Below are 20,339 nucleotides of genomic sequence, written 5' to 3'. Positions count from 1 at the left end.
ATACCAGAAACACTAAATGACAGAAAGGCAGGAAGACAAGTATCCACAATTCGGTGTCGTGGGCAAGTTATAAGTGATTCGAGTAAATTTATTGTCCACTTAAAATGGAAGCAAAACGGTTTATCAAGATGAAAGTTCTCAGCTGGGCATGGTAGTACATGCCTGTAATCCTAAAACTTGAGTGGCAGAGGCAGGAGAATTACAAGTTCAAGGTCAGCCTAGGCTACATAGTGAAACTCCATCATAAAAAGGAAAATAAATTAAAACAAAAAATAAGACGGAGAGGGATACAGCAGTGATACAAACCCTCCTTGAAAAAACAATTTGATAATGAAATTCAGACAAAAAAAACAACACAAGAATGGGTCAGACATGCTTTGAAGATATTAAACAGGGCATGCAACTTATTATAGAACCAAGGTTATATATGCTTTATGGAATTTATTTTATCTATGCAGTAGAGAAAGTATGTGTAAGTTTAAGTTTGTGGGCGTATATGCATTTTCAGCAATCAATCAACACTTTTGTCTGGAGTTGTCAAACCCTCAAATACAAATGTGATCCTATTGTGTAAATGACACATGAAAGAACACGAGGAAACATTGAAAACACATACACAACTTCAAATGAGAAGGCAGACTTAAAACATTACAAGCAAATATAAGTGAAGTGCATAGCAAATTTTAATTTCAGATTGTATTAAGAAAAATAAGAGCCTGTCTTAGCAGTTAAGAGCACTGGCTGCTCTGCTAGAGGTCCTGAGTTCAATTCCCAGCAACCACAAGGGGGCTCAGAACCACCTGGAATGGGATCTGATTCCTTCTTCTGGTGTTCAGGAAGACAGAGCATTCCTATGCATAAGATACATGAATAAATCTTTTTTAAAAAGTCAGCACTAGAAATGCAGCTGTCTGGTAGAGTACTTACTTAATACATGGGAGGCCCTGGGTTCTAGACTCAACACTGTAGAAATAAATAAGTGAAGACGTAATATGAACTCAGCCTGCTACATCAGCAAGATACACCCTCAAGGAAAAAAGTGTCTCATTCTGACCAAAATTCTGATAACAAGTTTATGTTTTTATAAGACACAAACTTTGTAGTATCTGTTGCAGTTGCCAAAGAAAACTAATAGTCTCAGGATGGGGGTCAGAGTTTGATTTGGTGTCAAGGAAATGCAATATAGTTGAAACATAAGACAAGAACTTCAACACAGCTATTACGAATATGATCACAGACCTTAAAGAGTATATGAATAAATTCATTGTGGAATTTGTGAAAACACAAACAGAGGATGCAAAGAACTGAAAATACTGGAAATGAAAAAAAAAATAGGAACTTGAACAGGAACGTCAGCAGCCTCATCGACAGAATACAAGAGATGGAAGACAGAATCTCAAGCAGTGAAGACGAGACGGAAGAAATGACTACTTCCTGTTCAAAGAAAATGTTAAGCCTAAAAAATCCAGGCACAAAACATCCAGGAAATCTGAGACACTATTAAAAAAAAAAAACACCTTAGAATAACAAGAATAGAGGAAGGAGAAAAAAACCCAGGTCAAAAACACACACACACAAAAAAAAATATTTCAACAAAATTAGAGAATAATATGTCCCTAACCTAAAGAAGGAGGTGCTGATCCATGTATGAGAACCATATAGCACACCAAATAGACTAAACCAGAAAAGAAACTCTATGACATATAATACTCAAAATACTAAATGTACAGAATGAAGAAAGAATACTAAAAGCTTCAAGGGAAAAAGAACAAGTAACATATAAAGGAAGGCCTATCAGAATAATACCTGAGTTTTCAACAGAGACTGTGAAACCTAGAAGGGCCTGGACAGATGTTCTACAGACTCTAGGGGACCACAGACACCTTTGCAGACTGCTATACCCAGCAAAATTTTCAAGCAAAGTAGAAGAAATTCCATGATAAAAACAAATTCAAACAGTATCTATCTACAAATCCAACCCTATTGAAAGTGCAAGAAGGAAAACTCCAACAAAATTAATACACAAGAACGTAGCCTTCCTATGTACAGACTGAGGAAGAAATCAAAGAAACAGTACCTTTCAAAATAGCCTCAAAAAAACATAAAATATCTTGGGATAACTCTAACCAAGCAAGTGGAAGTTTTCACTCTACTAAATTGGAAAAATCTAACAGAAATGGATAATTTTCTTGAAATATATTACCTACTAAAGTTAAATCAATATCACATAAATAATTTAAATAGACCAATAGCTCCTAGTGAGATCAATGCTGTAAATAAAAGTCTCTGAGCACCCCTCCTCAAAAAAGCTCAGGCTCAGATGGTTTTAGCAAAAAAATTCTACCAGACTTTCACAAAAGAATTAATACCAATACTTCTCAAATTATTCCACAAAATAGAAACAGAAGGAATGTTGTTCAGTTTGTATTGAGGTCACAGTTACCCTGATACCCAAAGTATGTAAAGAACTAACAATGAAAGATAATTACAGACCAGTTTCCCTTGTGAACACAGATGCAAATATTCTCAGTAAAATACTTGCAAACTGAATTTAAGACTACATCATCCATCATGATCAAGTAGGCTTCATCCCAGAGATGCTGAGATGGTTCAACATATGTAAATCAATAAATGCAACCTACCATATAAGCAGACTGAATTACCTCAAGGTCCACCTATACAGATCTTGAACATAGACTCAAAGGACTCTATATCCTACTACAGAGGCATTTGCTTGATCATGTTCATTGCTGCCTTCTTCATAACAGCCAGAAACTGGAAAAACTCCATCTCTGACAACAGTTGAATGGATAAAGAAAATGTGGTACATTTACACAGAGGACTGTTACTCAGCTGTTAAAAAAAAAATGAAAACACGAAATTTACTGGTAAATGGATAGAGCTAGAGGGAAAAATCATCCTAAATGAAGTAACCTAGACCCCAAAAGATAAATAAGGTATGTGTTCATTTATATTGTGAATGTTAGCTGTTACATTTTTGATAAGTCAATTCACATAACTACAGGTTGGGGGTAGAATAAGGGACTGGAGAAGAGGAAGGAATGGGTCTACCTAGGAAGGGGAAATAGAAGAGACAATTATGGATGAACAAGGAGTGTGTGGTAGGGGGACAATGGGACGATAAATAGGTAGGAGAGGGAAGAAGAGGGTAAGGAAGAAAATTCGGGAAGAGACAGCTAAAACAAAGGGCCATTTGAGGGGTCCCATGGAAGCTTAATACAGTAGAAGCTTCCCAAAATAAATGCTGGTATGAAGGTGATTTAAATGGAATCACAAAATAATGAGGTCGATTGAGCCTCAGTTGGGCATGAAAACTCCAGCTCTAGGAACAGATTATATCTAATTGAATTGTTGGTCAAATGGAACCCAAGGGAGCCCTCACACCCAGGCTATTGTTTGCTTCCCACAAACTGATGGTAAGGCCCTAATGATGAAGGCAACACCTTCACAACTCACTGAACATGGAGAAGTTGAGCTGGCAGCTACCTAGAGCCTTCTTCCCTACTAACTAGTGTTTCAGGTACTAGTCTTCACACTACCAAAGGAGAAAGGGAAACGCCAATCCAGCCACAAACCTTTCAATCTACAGTGGTGACCTGCATGCAAGATGCGCTAGAGAAATAGTGGCACAAAGTTTATAGAGCTAACTATCCAATACCAATGAGATGGAACTTATCCCCAACACTGCCGGTGTGGCCAAGAACCTGAGACTAGTCGGCCAGGGATCTAGGGGAAAACCAAATTTGCTCTTCTACTAACAGACAATCTTCTACATTCATAGATTGGTGTCATACTCAACCATCATGAGAGAAGCTCTGTCCTGCAGTATATGTGAACACAGAGACCCACAGCAGAGAGTAAGAGACTGCATAATACTTCATCCTAAATGGGCTGGCTCCATCATATTCCTTTCTTTAAGGCTCATGGAACCCTGCAGATGAGAAAGCAGAAAGATTGTAAGAGCCAGAGGGGAAGGAGAACACCAAGGAAACAAGGCCCTCCTCCTCCTTTTTTAAGATTTATTTATTTATTATGTATACAGTGTGCCAGAAGAGGGCATCAGATACCATTATAGACGGTTATGTACCACCATGTGGTTGCTAGGAATTGAACTCAGGACCTTTGGAAGAGCAGCCAGTGCTCTTAACCTCTGATCCATCTCTCCAGCCCCAGAAACAAGGTCTTCTAAACACAGCAGGACTGACACACATGTGAATTCAGAGATTGTGGCAGCAGGCCCCGGGCCTGCCCAGGTCTGTTTAGTCCCAGTGCTGAGAGTAGAAGTGGACACAAGCCCCCAACCCTAACCCCGAAGCTATCTCTAATTGATAACCACTGGGACGACAACACAAAACAAACTCAATGGTTATGCCAGCTTGTGGTTTTGTTTTGCTTTGATTTCATTTGTTTGTTTGTTTTTGTTTGTTTGTTTCATAATGCTTTTTCTGATTATTTTTTAATGTTTTTTTTTCTCTCTTACTCTATAGGTGGTTTGTTTATATATAATAGTTTCTGATGTGTTTTAGGGGATTTCTGTGCAGCAGTGTGTGTGTGTGTGTGTGTGTGTGTGTGTGTATCTGTGTCTGTGTGAGTGTGTTTGTGTCTGTGTCTGTATCTGTATGAGTTTCTTGTGTTTTTTTTCCTTGCCTCTTTGTTTTTCTGTTAACTTGTTTGTTTTGTCCCATTCAGATTTATTTTTTAATTTATCTTATTTCATTATTTTTTTTCTTTAAATGCCTATTTGCTTTCTAGTGAGAGCGATAAAGGATGTGAATTTAGGTGGGTGGAGAGGTGGGGCGGATTTGGAAGAGTTGGAAGAACACCATAATTGAAATATATTGAAAAAATCTATTTCCAATAAAAAAAATCAATGCAATAATTTTTAAATATACCCACCTGACTCACTGCAAGGATAGTACAACTTTTAGAACACCATGAATATAAGAATTTAAAAATCTTACCAAAGATAAAACAGATACCATCACAAATCACCAGAAGTCCAAATGGCACCGCCTTTCTCTACAGCAATGAGACATCCAATAGCAGTGAAGAAAGACCTTTAAAAAGCTGTTGTGACCATCGCAGCACACTTGCTAAGATCCACAGGTTAATGTCAGGCTAGGCTACTTAGCCAGACCCTGTTTCCAAAAGAAAGAACTTAACATTTCCAAGAAAGGACCATTTTAAGGCAGAAATTTACAGCTAGATATGCTAGGCTTGTGGAGACTTAAAGACATTTTTCTTCCTAACCCCCTTACAAGACACACTGGGCTGCATTCCAGTAAACAGAGAAATGCAGTGAATAGGACAGTAGATCCAGGAAGCAGGAGTCATGGGAGAAGGAACAGCAGTTTATCAATGAAGTCCTTGAATTTACATCTGGATTACTTGCAGGATTCCTTGACTGTCACCTGTCTTGTCATCTTGATTCCCAACCAGCTGAAGAATAGACAAAGGAGCAGCAGGTGGAAGAAAAACTATCCGCTATTGTCAAGAAAGTTGCTGAGGGAACTGGAGAGATGGCTCAGCGGTTAGGAGCACTGACTGCTCTTCCAGAGGACCCGGGTTCAATTCCCAGCGCCCACATGGCAGCTCACAACTGTCTGGAACTCCAAGATCTGACACCCTCACACAGACATACATGTGTGAAGCAGGCAAAGCGTCAATGCATATAAATAAAAAAAAAAAAATCAATAAACCTCAGGCTAAAATTTAAGAAAAAAAAATAGTTGCTGAAAAGGTGAATAAATCCAGCTGTGACCCCAGCGTGGGGGCAGAGGCCTGTGAACATGAAATGGTGTGGAAAGTCCTACCCTCACAAGCCTATCACTCGTGGGGAAGTATGTTGGAGGCAGGTGCTATACTCAGCTATACAACATGGTATCCCCAACCTGGGAAAACAATTAGTGTTGTTCAGACCAGAGCTGTGACTTGACCAACACAAATACTTTAGTTCAGCAACCAGGAGGCAAAGGCACACTCGTGACGCTTGTCTTGTTTAAGGCTAAGGCCCGTGACTCCCCTCAGTATTGTGACTTTCGTTTTATGTTCCGATTCTGAACTGGAGTTCGATGAACCACAAATGGCCCATAAGACGGAGGCAGCAGAGGCACATATTTGTAAGTGGGCTCCTCTGGCCCCAGGTTTTCTCCTGCACCCTCCCTTACCAATACTGTCTGTAGTTCCCGCCAACGAGGGTCTGAGAGACAAAGGGCCACCCTGGAGGTCACTCAGGAATCCCCCCACTGGAACCAGGAAGCTCTCCAAGACTTTAGACTCCAAGTCACTTCTGAAATCAATAGACCTGCCCTTCTCTGGGTCCTTGCCTCAGCGCTGTGCCCCGGGTTGGTGTTTTTTCACAAAGCCAAGAGGCTAAGCTGGGCTTGAAAGGAGAGGCTGGCTTTTAGCTTCCCGAGCATTGAAAAAGCCGAAAAAAAAATCCTGTTCCTGTTTGTAAAAATAGTAGCTATTCATCATTTCTCCTCACTTAAGAGCTAAGCAGCAGAAGAAAGCCATCTTGGGGATCAGGGCGAAGTGCTACCTCGATGCCCTCTGTGAAAGGGAGAAAATCCTAAACTCGCCCCTCCGCCCCTTAGGTGCTTTCACTATTGCAGTTCTCACTGAACTGGAAGAGAAAGGCGAACCAAATAAAAGTCCAGGATGAAGATGGAAAGCAAAGGCAGCTCAGGTTACAGACCTAAGGAGGACGTCTTTGCAGAGTGCCAGGATTACATTTTGATATTTAAACCGTGTGGACTGCTGTTGACTGTGGACCGACTAGTGCAGACAGAAAGGCATGGACCTGCCTGAACATGTCATATCATCTCAATAGGAGAATACACTAACTGCTAAGAACTCTGACTTTGGAGACAAAGTTGACCCCAAGTGAGAGGTGTTTGATGTTCATCAATTACTTTATCATAAAGGGCCTTGGTTTCTTCATCTGCAAAGTGATAACTGCAATAATTGATTTAAAAATCCAGTAGAACTAAAAGATAAATAAAAGCTTTTTTCTCCGGTGAAAAATCCAGTTTGTGCTTAATTTTCATGCCTGTTGCCTGATAGGGCACAAGTGCTCGGGTACCATATCTTTCCATCCTTCCAAGAACGCAGAGTAACTGTTTCTTTGCTCTCTTGACTGTAGATTGTTTACGTGGTTGGCTTCAGCCAAATAGCAGTGAGCAGCCATGACGGGTGCCTTCCAAGCTAAAGCCTTAAAAGCCAGTTATGACTCCCATGACTTTAAATAGCAGTGTTCCCACTTCGGACAACCAGCAACCCAGAACAAGGGTGACACAGCAAAATTCACCAGGATCAGCTGTGTAAGAGCAAGCCCATGCCCATGTGTTAGGCCCCTGGGCTCTCTGAGTCTCCTGTTACCACAGCACAAGCTGCTCCTTCCTGATTGGCTTTAAGTAACACTCGGCAGCTGATTACTCATCTCACAGATACTCATCATATTTGTGCAGGCTGAAATGCACAGGCCGATTCTTGACTTCAGTGGCTCTTTTAAGGGGGCAATGTCAAGGCTGTGGTCTGGAAGCTGCTAACTCTCAGCAGGGGATTTTTCCCATCTGGCATGAGGGAAGCCTGGGAACAGCTAACGCTGTGAACCCTGACTCCTCTGCTTGTGGCCTCACAGCCTACGCTTTTGGTGACGCGGAAGCCAGACAGTGTAATAAAAGGTGGACAGAAACGAGCGGTATGTGGGAAGAAAGGGGCAGTTAAACGGACTCTGCTCTCTCTCTTCACCTCCACTTTATAATGATTTACCACAGTTGTGTTTGAGTTTTGGTTTTCCCGATTTGCTTTGTTTTTTAAATTATTAAATTAAAAGGAGTTTTAAAGATTGCTAATTATTTCAATGGCACTAGATAGAGATGGCTACTTAAAAAAAATCTGCCAAATAAAAAGTGCAGTGACAGTTGTTCGATATTTCCCTTCCGGCTATTTGTCAGAAGTATTGTGGTGACCACTAAAGCAATAAATGCTGTTGCCTTTGCGCTCGGTTGCTTACCAAAATTTTATGGTAAAACCCCATTGCTGAAGGCACTGTGCACTTTTGGTGCCTTGGACTTGGAGAAATCAAATAGTACTGACTAGACAGTTTCCTTACTGCTGGATAGCTCTCGTGGCACGTGAAAGTGCTCTGTAGGCTTCCAGGGAGACAATACCATCAACAGACTTACCCAGCTATGAACTCTGCGAACTACAATAATGATTTGTGTGGCACTAAACGCCCATGAGTGCAATGGTGGCACAAATGCTATGGAGGTAACCAGTTGCTTTCTGACTGGATTTAAGGCTTTCTCTACAGGAGGAAACGCCTTCCTGGTGCTATAAGTCTAGGAAAAAAAAAAAAGGTTGGAAAGCTTATAGTCCCAAGGCATAAGCATCCATTATTATTCTGCTAAAATAAGCACAGTATTAAATGGCCTTCTAAATTTACATCTCCCTACACACTGATTAATGTAGCTTTCAGGCCTCACCAGAGAGGTTTCTTTGTATACTCGACCGTGGTTAACACAGAAATACACAACTGATCAAATATAGAGATCCACTTGCCTTGGCCTTTTGAGTTTTAAGTGTTGCGCAAACAACTGACCCCAAATACGAAACTAATGACAGACCAAAGTACCGATACCACTAAAGTCCAACTTGGTGAGCCAATGAGCTTTATTGGGGATACTTACAGGAATATGGACAAGTGCTAATTGTAGGAATAAAGATGACTCAAACACAACTACATCACCAAAAGTCCACCATGGGTGACAATTCACTAAGACTAGATACCTGGATCATCCTCCACAGCCTGGAGGCAGCTTAATAGGGCAGAGGGTGTTCATTACTCACTTGCTCTGAGCTTCTTTCAAGGCAGCTTGATCTTTGCTTCTTCGAGGCATTTCATCAGATCTCTGCATCGTTCAAGTTGCTGAGCTAGTTTCTTCTTCCAGGTAGCTGGTCTGGTCTAAGCCTCTTTCTAGAAAGCTATGCTTATCTGAGAGATTTTGTTGGTGCATGTCTTTATTGCTTATGTACTCTTAGGAGGAGGGGCCTAGTGAATCTGGCCAGTTTCAGGGACTTCCTGAAGCAATTTTAAGTTGTTTACTTCCTGTCTTAAGGCCTTCAGCAGTTTCCCTGCAAGATGGAGTATTGCACATTCCCTCAGAACACCCAGTTGTTTCATTTCCATGTAAACATGCTATATATCCTGATGTTTTGATCCCCTTTTCACATCCTGTGTTTTAAATTTCCATCCAAGATGAAAGGTTTGAATGCCAAAGGAAACTGCTACATAGCCCTGGAATTACAGGCTATGGCCATCATGCCAAGCTTTTTTGATTGTTTGCTTTTGTTTTAAGCAGAACCTGTACAGGTTATTCTCACTTCCCTGTTCCCAGGCACATCTGCTGCCTGGGGAAGATGGGGATTTCAGTCAATAAGGTCAAAAACAAGGGAAGTGGAAGATAAATGGGGTGCCCTCGGGTTCCATTTGTACAGAAAGATAGAATAAATGCATGATTGTACTCTTCCTTCTAAAGTGTTCTTGTGAAATAAATTGTTTCCCTTTCTACCATCAACAGTCACCAATCTGTTAGGTTGTTATGGAAACATTATGACCGTCTGTTGATAACCTGAAGCAACTGTAACAATCTCCTGATGTTCACGTTGACTCGTCATGATCAATGTGAGCCCAACTGGGCCATTTCTGGAGTCCTTCTTGAGACAGGCTTAATATTGGTTAACTGCTTCCTTCTTCTAAGTGTTTGTGAATAAAACGAGGTACCGGTATAAGATTTGTTTCATGAGCACTTGGAAACGGGGCAGGCATAAAAACACACCTGGCCAGGAGTCAATAATTTTGCAAGGCAATGATGGCCCCATAAAGGCTTTCTGTATGCTTTTCTTACAGCTGTGCCCATTTGAAATTTCCAGAACAATAAGTAAAGGTTTGTTTTCTTTTTTAAGTTCGGCGCAGGACTTTCCAAATGAAAATTTAAATGTCCCAGTAAGACAATAGTCTTGGCTCTGTTGAAATATGAAGAGCTTTAGGTGCTTGAGGCTTCCCTGGACTTGGCAAGACCACCTCCCAGGTCTAAGCAAACCTCTGATGGGCTGCAGAGCCAAGGGGTCCAAACGGACAGAAAACCTCTAAGGTTTCCCAGGCATGGATCTCCTCATCTACCAAGTTAAAAAATACTTCCCTCAACAACTAGTTTGTTTCGCCTTATACTCATTGGTCCAGACCCTTGGCTTGATCCCCAGCGAGCTGGACTCAGTTTCTCCTGGTTAAGGGAATCTTTGCAAACAAGGCAGGAAGAACCGTTGGGTTGGAAATCCAGAGGGAAAACATGAGTCCTGTCAGGGACGCCAAAGCAACCCAGTGTTGCGGGTACTGTCATCACACAGGTAATAAAGGGTTACCCTGCCTACTAAAGACCCTTCAGTGTCTCATCCTGCAGACCAGAAGCTTCACTTCCTGCTGCAGCCGAGAACTGTACCCCAAGGCCTGTACCTTTTTAAAGACCATCTTTCCCACCTTCCCACGTTAAAGAGAGACCCCCCCCCCATCCCTGCAGATAATTGGAGAGGAGATGGCTACTTCTAGGTGACCCCCAAACTTGACAGCACTTTCGGGCTTCTGGAACCGGGTGCGGCACGGACCTGTGCGATTTCTCCTTTGTGCCCTTGCCTGCCTGCACACCCTGACCCGGTCCTCACTGCGGAGAAATCTGGCAGGCAGAGACGGCGGGCGTGGCCCGCGCAGGAGGCGCGCAAGGCGGGAGGGCGCGGAGCTGCGGCTACTCCCGCGCCGCCGAGAGGGAGGGGCCGACTGCCAGCCCGGCTCGCCACCGCTCGCCGCGGCTCAGTGTCCTCGCGAGCCCAGCTCGGACCGGCGAAGGCAAGGGCCAGCGCGAGCCCGGGCCCTGGCCGCTGGAGGCGGAGGCCCGCGGAGGCGCGGCCCGAGCGACCCGGCGTGAGAGCCTCGCTCACCGGTGCGGGTAAGTGCCGATCTCCGGGTCTCCGGGTCTGCAGCTCTGGGGTAGCTTAGCTCGCGGGTCCCCAAGCCGGTCGCGCGCATCGCGCCGCTGCGCCGCAGGCTCACAGGTGGCCCCGTGGTGAAGGTGGCGCCCCAGGCCCAGCTCGTGAGTTAGCCAACTCTCTCCGCTCGGGGGCGCGGGTTGCCAGCCCCTGCATGGCCCACCCGGGCTTGGCACCAGCAAGAGCCTCACTTTGGTACACACACACACACACACACACACACACACACACACACACACAAGCTATCCCGGGAGAAGTGGAGCAAGCACTCCCCGAGAGGCATCGCAGTTCCTGGCTGGCAGGCGGGGTAACTACCCTTTCGTTTTATTTTTCTTATTGACCCTCCATGAGAAAAGTTTAACATCACGCCAGGGAAAGTTGGGGCGCAGCTGGGGCCACATCCTAGAGAGCAGAGCAGTGGATTTTCAGCCCCGGAGCTGATCTTGCACCCTGGAAGTCCAACCCAGGCTAGCCCTGACCCTGCACTCTGACAATCCCTAGAGCGCTGTTGAGTCGCTTAATCACGGGGGCTTAGACATCTGCAGGCAGCCGGGCTTCTGATGGACCAGGGTTATCTGAGGAGCAGCTGCGGCTCCGCCTGCATGGATGCTTGTCCTGTTCTGCTACAGCTAAGCCCAGTGCCTAAGTGGACTGTGTTTAATTAGCTTGTTTTATACCTGACGTGATCTCGGCGAATGCTCCTAAAGTGAAATCATTGGCACCGAGGAAAAAAAAACCAAACCAAACCAAAACAGGAAATTTAAAGGCTTGTTTAGAAAGGGAATCTGGACTGTAGGAGCAGTCCTTGTAGGGTAGTTTACCTACCTCTTCCGTAGAGTAGCGAATCAAAACTCTGCTTTGCATATCTGCCATAAAGGATAGGTGTTGGGGGAGGATTTTATCGGCAGAGGTGCTGCAACTTACATGTTGTTTACGAAATACACATTTGGTCTCCTGAAATAGACTACTGGTCGAGTCACGGCGCCGGGCTTTGCTTGAGCCGATAAGACTAGAGGGTTTTGGCTGTTGTCTGAAGCTCCTGTTGAAAACAGTGTTTCGATGCTTTAAGAAAACGGCTTGTTCGTGTCGCCAGGACGTTTTCTTGTTTCTGTTTTCTGATTTTTTGTTTTGTTTTGTTTTGTTTTGAAACTTAAATATTTAAAGAGCAGATTTTCTGGATCTGATATGAGACACTCTGATAAAAAATAAAATAGCATCCTGGGATTGTGATGAGAACAGGAAAGCAGTCTTATCTCCTCCCCAGCCCACACCTTTCCAAATGATAGTTCAATCAGAAAATGCACTGAATTACATAATTGTTCTAGAGGAAAACATATTGGGTAACAGTCAGTTGTCAAGAACTTGATTCTGAAAGGGCTGAGACCGTTTCAGCACCAGAGGATGTTGCATGGCTTCAAATGGATAAACTGACTTTCATCTATAAAATTTTCATACTTACACGCATCTCAGCTGTCTGAACCGAACATCAGCTCCGTTGAAATATTTCCTTGGCTTCATACATATGTGATTAGGAGTCCATTCTAGACACCATATCTTCCAAGTGTGACTTATGTTTTAACTCATCCTAAAGCAATCTGTGAGGATGTAGTTCAGTGTCAGGGTTACTGTAGGGAGCGTTTGAGGCTCTGGATGTGATACCCAGCGCCCCCCCCCAAAAAAAAAAACACACTAAAAGCAATTCTGATTGGCAAGGACTCTAATTGTCTATAACCCTCTCCTTCTCCCTCTCCTTCTTCCCTCCCCTACTCCCCACCCCACCCCTGTGTGTGTGTGTGTGTGTGTGTGTGTGTGTGTGTGTTTAGCTGGAAATCAAACCCACGGTTCTATGCATGCACTTCACTCTAGCCCTGTTCCCAGTTTTAAGTAAGGAAACCCAAGGCTGGAGAGATGGTCTAGAAGTTAAGCATACATAATGTTCTTGAAAAGGACCAGAGTTTGTTTCCCAGCACCTATGTTGGGTGGATCGCAAGAGCCTGTACCTCCAGCTCCAGGAGATCCTAGGACCTCTTCTGGACCCCAAAGACACCTGCACTCACCTGTGCACATACTCACACACAGACATACATACTTAAAAGAAATCTTTAGAAAATGTTGGGTTCCCTAGGAAGGGGAACAGAGGCAGTCTTTGGCATGAACTCAGTGGCTGGCTCTCTGATCACCTCCCCCTGAGAGGGGAGCAGCTTTGCCAGGCCACAGAGGAAGACAGTGCAGCCAGTCCTGATGAGACCTGATAGACTAGGGTCAAATAGAAGGGGAGGAGGACCTCTCCTATCAGTGGACTAGGGGAGGCCCATAGAGGGAGAAGAGGGAGGGAGGGTGCGATTGGGAGGAGATGAGGGAGGGGGCTACAGCCGAGATGCAAATTGAATAAATTGTAATAATAATAAAGAGACATACAAAATAAAGAAACCGAGGCACAGAGAATTTAAGTAACTTACCCATAAACAGGACTAGATTTTATTATATCTGCGAAGGTATTTTTATAGAAAGGTAAGATTTCATGAATTACTTACTTTGCTGTTTTTATTTCAGCTTACATGGTGAAAGGTTGTAGAAGTACCCCACAAGCACCACTAACTGGGAAGCAGGAAACAGCATGACAGAGCCATCTGGCCAAGTCTGAAAGGTGAAGACCACTGTATCCACCAGAAGAGCCGGGATGGATCTGCACCAAAGCACCACAGCTAGGCTCCTGGAGAAATGGTGTTCCCGTGAGTCACCAACTGGCTGCAGGAGACATTATAATGCCAGGAAAAAACTGAAGCTAATTCGTGTCATTGGTCTTGTCATGGGCCTGGTGGCTGTGAGCACTGTCCCATTTTCAATCAGTGCCTTTACTGACACAGACTCTCGGAGCCACAGAGGAGAAGCCAGTGAAGTGGGTGGCCCCAGAGCAGCACCGGGTCACCGCCAAAGAACTCTCCTAGACCTAAATGACAAGATCCGCGATTACACCCCACAGCCACCTGCTTCTCAGGAAGACCAAGCCGAGAACAGCACTGAGCATGCCCAGGGAGACTACCCGAAGGACATCTTTTCCCTGGAGGAGCGAAGGAAAGGTGCCATCATTCTCCACGTCATTGGCATGATCTACATGTTCATAGCCTTAGCCATCGTCTGCGATGAGTTCTTTGTCCCTTCTTTGACTGTCATCACTGAAAAACTGGGCATCTCTGATGACGTGGCTGGAGCCACCTTCATGGCTGCAGGCGGGTCAGCCCCAGAACTCTTCACGTCTCTCATAGGGGTCTTCATTGCTCACAGCAATGTCGGCATAGGCACCATCGTAGGTTCCGCAGTGTTCAATATCCTCTTTGTTATTGGCATGTGTGCTCTGTTTTCTAGAGAAATCTTAAACCTGACATGGTGGCCGCTCTTTCGGGATGTGTCCTTCTACATCGTTGACTTGATCATGTTGATCATATTTTTCCTGGATAACGTTATCATGTGGTGGGAGAGCTTACTCCTCTTAACAGCTTATTTTGCCTATGTGGTTTTCATGAAGTTCAACGTCCAAGTAGAAAGATGGGCGAAGCAAATGATAAATCGCAATAAAGTTGTCAAGGTGACAGTACCAGAAGCCCAAGCAAAGGTCAGTGGAAGTAGTCTTTACTTAATGTTTTTCGTAGGCATAGTTCCAAGTACAGATGTTTTAACAATCAGCAGCTTTTTTAAAAAAAACTATAATGGTCTTGGACTATAGTGGGTAACTGATTGCATACTGCAGTTTTGTGAGAGCCAGTGAAAATGACATTAGAATATATAACTTGGGGGACTTTCTTCTACATGTCTAACAAGCTTCCATGCTACTAGAGAGTCAAAAAGAGCAATGTAAGCAAAGGTTACATAAGCATCCCAGGGCACACTCAGCATTGGCTTCCTTTTAGGAAAACAGACCTAGTGATTTTGTGAGCAATTTAAATTTTTACGGGCATATTCTTGGCAAGTGACAGGGTTTTGTTTTTAGATGAGTATGTGACAGTGATCAAGTACCATCTCTTTAAAGATGTTTAGGGGAGGAAGTTTGTTTCGGAAGAGCCGTACCCTCCAAGAGCAGCCAGAGCTTGACGGCAGCCTGGCTTCACTGCAGAGGCTATGTTTCCTCTTCTCTTTAAGTCATTTTTACTCCCTGGTGCTGGGAATTAAACCCAGTGCCCTCCACATTGCTAGGCAAGCATTCTGAGACTGAATGACACCCCCAGACCTATTTTGTTTGACCTACACGATCTTACTTGAAAGGAATGGGGACCCACTGTGGAGGAATTCACTGGCCAGCCCTGCCACCTGCCTCCGTGGTGTAGTAAGCCTTTTGCACATCACAATAAACACAACTCAGTGTACTTTCACACGAGACTCTGAGGTAATGTTGCTGAATTAGGAGGCAGATTTGGAAAGAGATTAAAAGAAATAGACCTGGAAAAAATACAAATGTAGAAGAAAAACAATAGATGAACAGCATCAATGAATTTTTATGTAGTTTCATAATTATGCAGTATTCTGATTTATATCTTAAATACAGAAACATCATCTTTAAATGTGATTTTAGACAGAAAATCCAAGTACATACAGAAACTTTTCATGTTTGCATATGAAACATGAAAAGTTTCATATATATATAAAAAAAAAACAAAAACAAAAACAAAAACAGATGTGTGAGTGGCCATAGGAGATTTGATCACAAAAAGAAGAAAAATAATATTATTTTAGTTAAATTTTCATAATTCCCTTAAAGTCTAGCTTTGGTGATCACCGTTTTCTGTAGTAGCCACAGAGCACAAGAGGAGTGGGGGAAAAAATCACTAGTATCTACGTAATATCTACGTAAACAGGAGAAGGAATATACATAAAACTGCGTGAAGGAGAAAAGTCTTAATCACTTCTATCATACACATGTGCGCGGCGTGTGCGGGCACCCGCCACTCCATATGTGTCAGAGGACAACTTTGTGGAGTTTGCTTCTTCTTCCATCCCTGTGTGGGTTCAGGGAATCAAACGGTGGTCACCAGAAATTTTGACAAGCGCCTTTGCCTGTTGAGACAGCTCTCTGGCCCAAGATGTGTTTATATTGTCTGATTCTTCTAATATCGATTTCAGTGTGTCCTTGTTTAGCACAACAGATAGCAAGCATGCATTCTCTTGTGACGGCTGATGACATGCCCTTCACGGCATCCGACAGGGACGCGCTTTATGCTCTGTGCTGTACTTTAGTAGAAAAAAAAAAAAAGTATGTCCCTCAGCCCCTTCTCAAGCCTCTCTGAGTGATTTGCTTAATTGGCTGTTGTCTCTTTCAACCAGAGTATGGGATGGTTCTCAAGAAAAGCCCTGTTTTTGAGAAGCAAGGAAGTGACCTGGCACGTTAGAAATCACCCAGGCGCCTCAACAGAGAGGAACCCTGTGTGTTGAGATCGTCGTTGTGTTTTGTTTGCAGTGCTACCGTGGACCTTCATTACCTAGACACTCATTTGCCTTAAAGTTGTGTTGGCCACGCTTGCAAATGTTGGAACTCACAGAGTTTGTGTTCTGCCTTGAGTGGGGTGTAGGGATGCAGCTGGTTTCAGGCACGTGGGAAATAACTTTTTAAACGTAGGCTACAGAGTGCACTCTGTCAAGTCACAACCTCTTCAGCGAGGGGGGCCTGGCAGAGTTTTTACCTGCTCAAGTAGATAATTGTCATTTCACTTTTCCGAACATTTGTAAGTCAGCCATTTGGGCTGAAATTCCTTTCTTTCATATCTTAACTCTGTGTTCTTTTTAATTTGGAAATTCTGAGTATGCCTAATTTTATCATAAAGTCAGTGGTTATAATCTTAAATATTTCCACATGTGTTTATTCTCTTACTGTCTTTTCACACCACACAGTTTTAATTTATTCAATCATCATCATTTCTTTTAGCATTTGATCACAAATTGAAGTACATTTTTTGTTTGGTTGTTTTTTTTTTTTTTTTTTTTTTTTTTAACCTTAATAGCACCGAGTCTCACTTGGGCACAATCATATATTTTCTAGTGAGGTGGTTCATAAGAACCTGATTTTCTTCAGAAAACTGTAGCATGTCAGTTTCTCTTTGGAATCACTGCTGGAACTTCGAAGTAGCTGCAGCCCTTATCACATTCCTGATTTCAGAATCCTATAGCACTTGCTCTCCAGCTCGGAGCACGGCTGTCTCAGCAGGGCTGATGTGAGTGTAGCTTTCTGCCTTCTGGTGTACTGAGCTCACTTTGACCAGAAAAGTACTTTTCTCCTGCAGGAGCCACTGCTCTGTTGTCATTTGGATATGCACAAAATCCCTACACTGGGTGTAACCCGCCAACATCTCTGTGGGAAGGTGTACCCGACCTCTAGGAATCTAGAGAACAGATACTAACATATTTTCATGCAGACTCATCTTGTTGCTGTTTTTGTTGTTGTTGTTGTTGTTGTTTAATTATGGTCAGGAGAACTTGAGAAAGTGAAGAAAACACATTTTAGATAATGTCACACAAATCATCCGATGGTTCTTGCTACAGAATCAACTCCTCTGGGCTCAACGCAATGAAATAACATTCAAATGACTTACTTCAGTGAGGAAGTTGGAAATCTTAACTTGGTCCCATGATGGATATCTGTACCAGGAAGCAATGGATTGTGACTGTGGAGGAATTGGGGATTCTTAGAGGGTTGCCGCCCTGTGTGTGTTTTTCAGGGTTTGTTTTTGTTTGTTTGTTTGTTTGTTTGTTAAATTACTTTTGGCGATGACTACCACCCTATTTAAAACAGCTGTGAATTCATAGATGCAGGTGCCTTTCTGTGTTCGGAAGACATGTTCTCGTGTAGTCATCCACTCCCTCGGGCTCTTACACAATCTTTCTGTCTTCTCTTCCCAGTGACTCCTGAGCCTTGGGAGAAAGGAATACAGTATAAATGCTCGCTTTAGGGCTGAGCATTCTTTAGTCTCTTAATTTCTGCACCTTGGCCAGTTGTGGGCTTCTGTGTTAATCACTGTCTACTGCAAACTGAAGCTTCTCAGAGGACGACTGAGAGATGTATTGATCTTTAGGTATAATAATGAGTCATTAGGTGTTGGTTTAATACCCTGCCCATTTAGCAAAATAACAATAGCGAGTTCTCCTTTGGGGCCTCTCATTTATCTAGACAGAGGCTCTTGGCCGGATAATGGTGCCAGGTATAGTTTTCATCTTGTAGAGGGTAAGTCAAATTCAGGGTTTTTTAAGTGGTTAGTTACTCCCATGGTATGCATGCCATCATCACACCAGTGCTTGTGTCTTGCCGGACCAGTCATTACTGTCACTTACAGGGCTCGCGGCTGAGTAAAACTGGTAGCCTACCTCTTCCAGCGCCGTGAAAACTAACTAGCAGAGATAAAGCTTCCAAATCAGTACAAGTTTGATTTCACTGTGTTCTATGAAACAGGGTCTTATGGTCAAGCCGTGCCGGGTAGCCAAGAGGGTGAGAAGTAGCATGTGATGTTTGGGGTCTGTGGAACCTTTCTGGCTTTCAACTCAAAAAAAAAAAAAAAAAAAAAAAAAAAAAGATAAATAACCCATTTCTCTGGTGGTGGACTTTTTATTTTTATTTGGTGGTGTCTATCGGAGGCATTTTATCTCTTAATGGGTATTATAATTATGGGTATGGGTATGGGTATAATTATGGTATGGGTATTATAATTATAACAGGAAGCTGCTACACAGTGGGTTTCTGTGTGTCCTTTAAAAATGTTGTTAATGTTACTTATCCTCTCTACACTCCCTCCTCTGCTCGCTATTCACCTACTCTAGGTTAACCCTTTCTATTTCATTACTCCCCTTTAACCCCTTATACCAGTGCAATCCATCTCCCCTCCCATGAAACCTATCCCACAAGTACCTGGAGCCATTTCCTGACCTCTCTGGGTATCAGGAAAAGGTTTTAAACACCATCCGTGTAACAATCCCAGTTGGCTTCACAGAAGTTATCAGAACTCTCTGAGCCTCAGCTTTTTAATTTTAAAAATGAAACTAATAACATTAATTTTCTAAAAATTGAGAAAATTGTTAAATGAACACATAAAGTTTAAGCATTGAGCGAACCGTAGTCCTTGACAAATGTGGCTTGGTCAGTACATGCTAGTTTCTTTCTTTTACTGTTGCATTCTTAAATGAAAAGCTATTCAGAATAAGTGATTCCAGGTTTGATTCATAAAAGCATTCCTTGAAGGTTGAATTTACTTTAGTGGCTCACTGGGTTAAGCAGGTTGCTGTGCCTCTCAGGGGAATGTATTTGCCATGTTATAATATTTACAAACCTAGTTAATGTACAGTGAATAATTATGGTTTGTGTGTTATCGTAAACTTCAATGAAACCAACTAGGTTTTTTTTCTTTTTTCTTTATTTAAATTTTTTTATTTTTTACAATTTATTCACGTTGTATCCCAGCTGTAGCCCCCTCCCTCATCCCCTCCTAATCCCACCATAACCTTATACCCATTAGAATGTCTAAGATCAAAAACTGAAGTGACAACACATGCTGGAGAGGATGTGGAAAAAGGGAACCCCTCCTCCATTGCTAGTGGGAATGTAAACTTGTACAGCCACTTTGGAAATCAATCTGGCAATTAGGAATAATGCTACCTCAAGATCCAGCTATTCCACTCCTAGGCATATATCCAAAATATGCTCAAGTACACAACAAGGACATGTTCATAGCAGCTTTATTCGTAATAGCCAGTGTCCTGAAATTTTACTGTCCAGAATTTTGCTTGAAATAAGGAGACCGTTTAGAAGAGGCTTAGAAATATCTGTGCTAAGCACAACTTCTGTTTGAGGCATTTTTAGTTATAATGTCTGGTACCCTCTTCTCCAAGCCCTTTCCTAGTGGGTTAGTCAGAAATGTGAATGGTACTGGGTGTAGAGCTGTCTCTTTTCAGGACATGCAGACATTGTAGGAAGTGCCTGGCTCGGCCGCTGAGATCTGGTTTTGATGCGTCACTGTTCTGGGCTGTCACCGGCCCAGAAAGCAGCTGTCCATGGTATTTAACTTCTTAGACCTGGCACAGTAATCTGACAGCAAGTCAGCTGAGTTCTAATCACCGGGGCGATCCAAATAAAGACTCTGAAAGAGGCAGAGTGGGAAGCTACACTCTAGCAGTCCGGGCACACCTTGCTTTATTCAACCTGAGTGCTCCTGGAAGGTGATAACGAGTTTTTTTTGAGGTTGAAACTGTTAGTATGTTCTGGGGGGAACATTCAGAATTAAAACACTGTAAATATTCCTTAC

At 43.0% G+C, this 20,339-nt stretch overlaps 1 protein-coding gene and 1 long non-coding RNA gene across 5 annotated transcripts in view; one reads left to right on the top strand and one right to left on the bottom strand.

The window, feature by feature from the left end:
• The window catches only part of LOC132646825 (uncharacterized), a 31,745-nt gene extending 19,078 nt beyond the window's left edge, over positions 1-12,667 (bottom strand). Inside the window, exons 1-2 of the long non-coding RNA XR_009585148.1 lie at positions 12,524-12,667; positions 11,890-12,103 (exon numbers count right to left, since the gene is read on the bottom strand). This is a non-coding gene — a long non-coding RNA (uncharacterized LOC132646825). The remainder of the gene's footprint in view (positions 1-11,889; positions 12,104-12,523) is intronic.
• Slc24a2 (solute carrier family 24 member 2) overlaps positions 10,785-20,339 on the top strand; it is a 238,713-nt gene continuing 229,158 nt past the window's right edge. Inside the window, exons 1-2 of one of the 4 annotated variants that reach the window (XM_060365819.1) lie at positions 10,785-11,024; positions 13,618-14,677. In XM_060365819.1, the coding sequence (XP_060221802.1) occupies positions 13,745-14,677 (933 nt within the window). In that variant the 5' untranslated portion in view covers positions 10,785-11,024; positions 13,618-13,744. Of the gene's footprint in view, positions 11,025-11,260; positions 11,372-13,617; positions 14,678-20,339 lie in introns of those variants that run through there. The other 3 variants (XM_060365817.1, XM_060365820.1, XM_060365818.1) reach the window with 3 other exon arrangements.

Source organism: Meriones unguiculatus, chromosome 12 (genome assembly GCF_030254825.1).
Source record: "Meriones unguiculatus strain TT.TT164.6M chromosome 12, Bangor_MerUng_6.1, whole genome shotgun sequence".
NCBI lineage: Eukaryota > Metazoa > Chordata > Mammalia > Rodentia > Muridae > Meriones > Meriones unguiculatus.
Note: the sequence above shows the minus strand (reverse complement) of the source record. Positions and strands in the feature narration are given on the sequence as shown.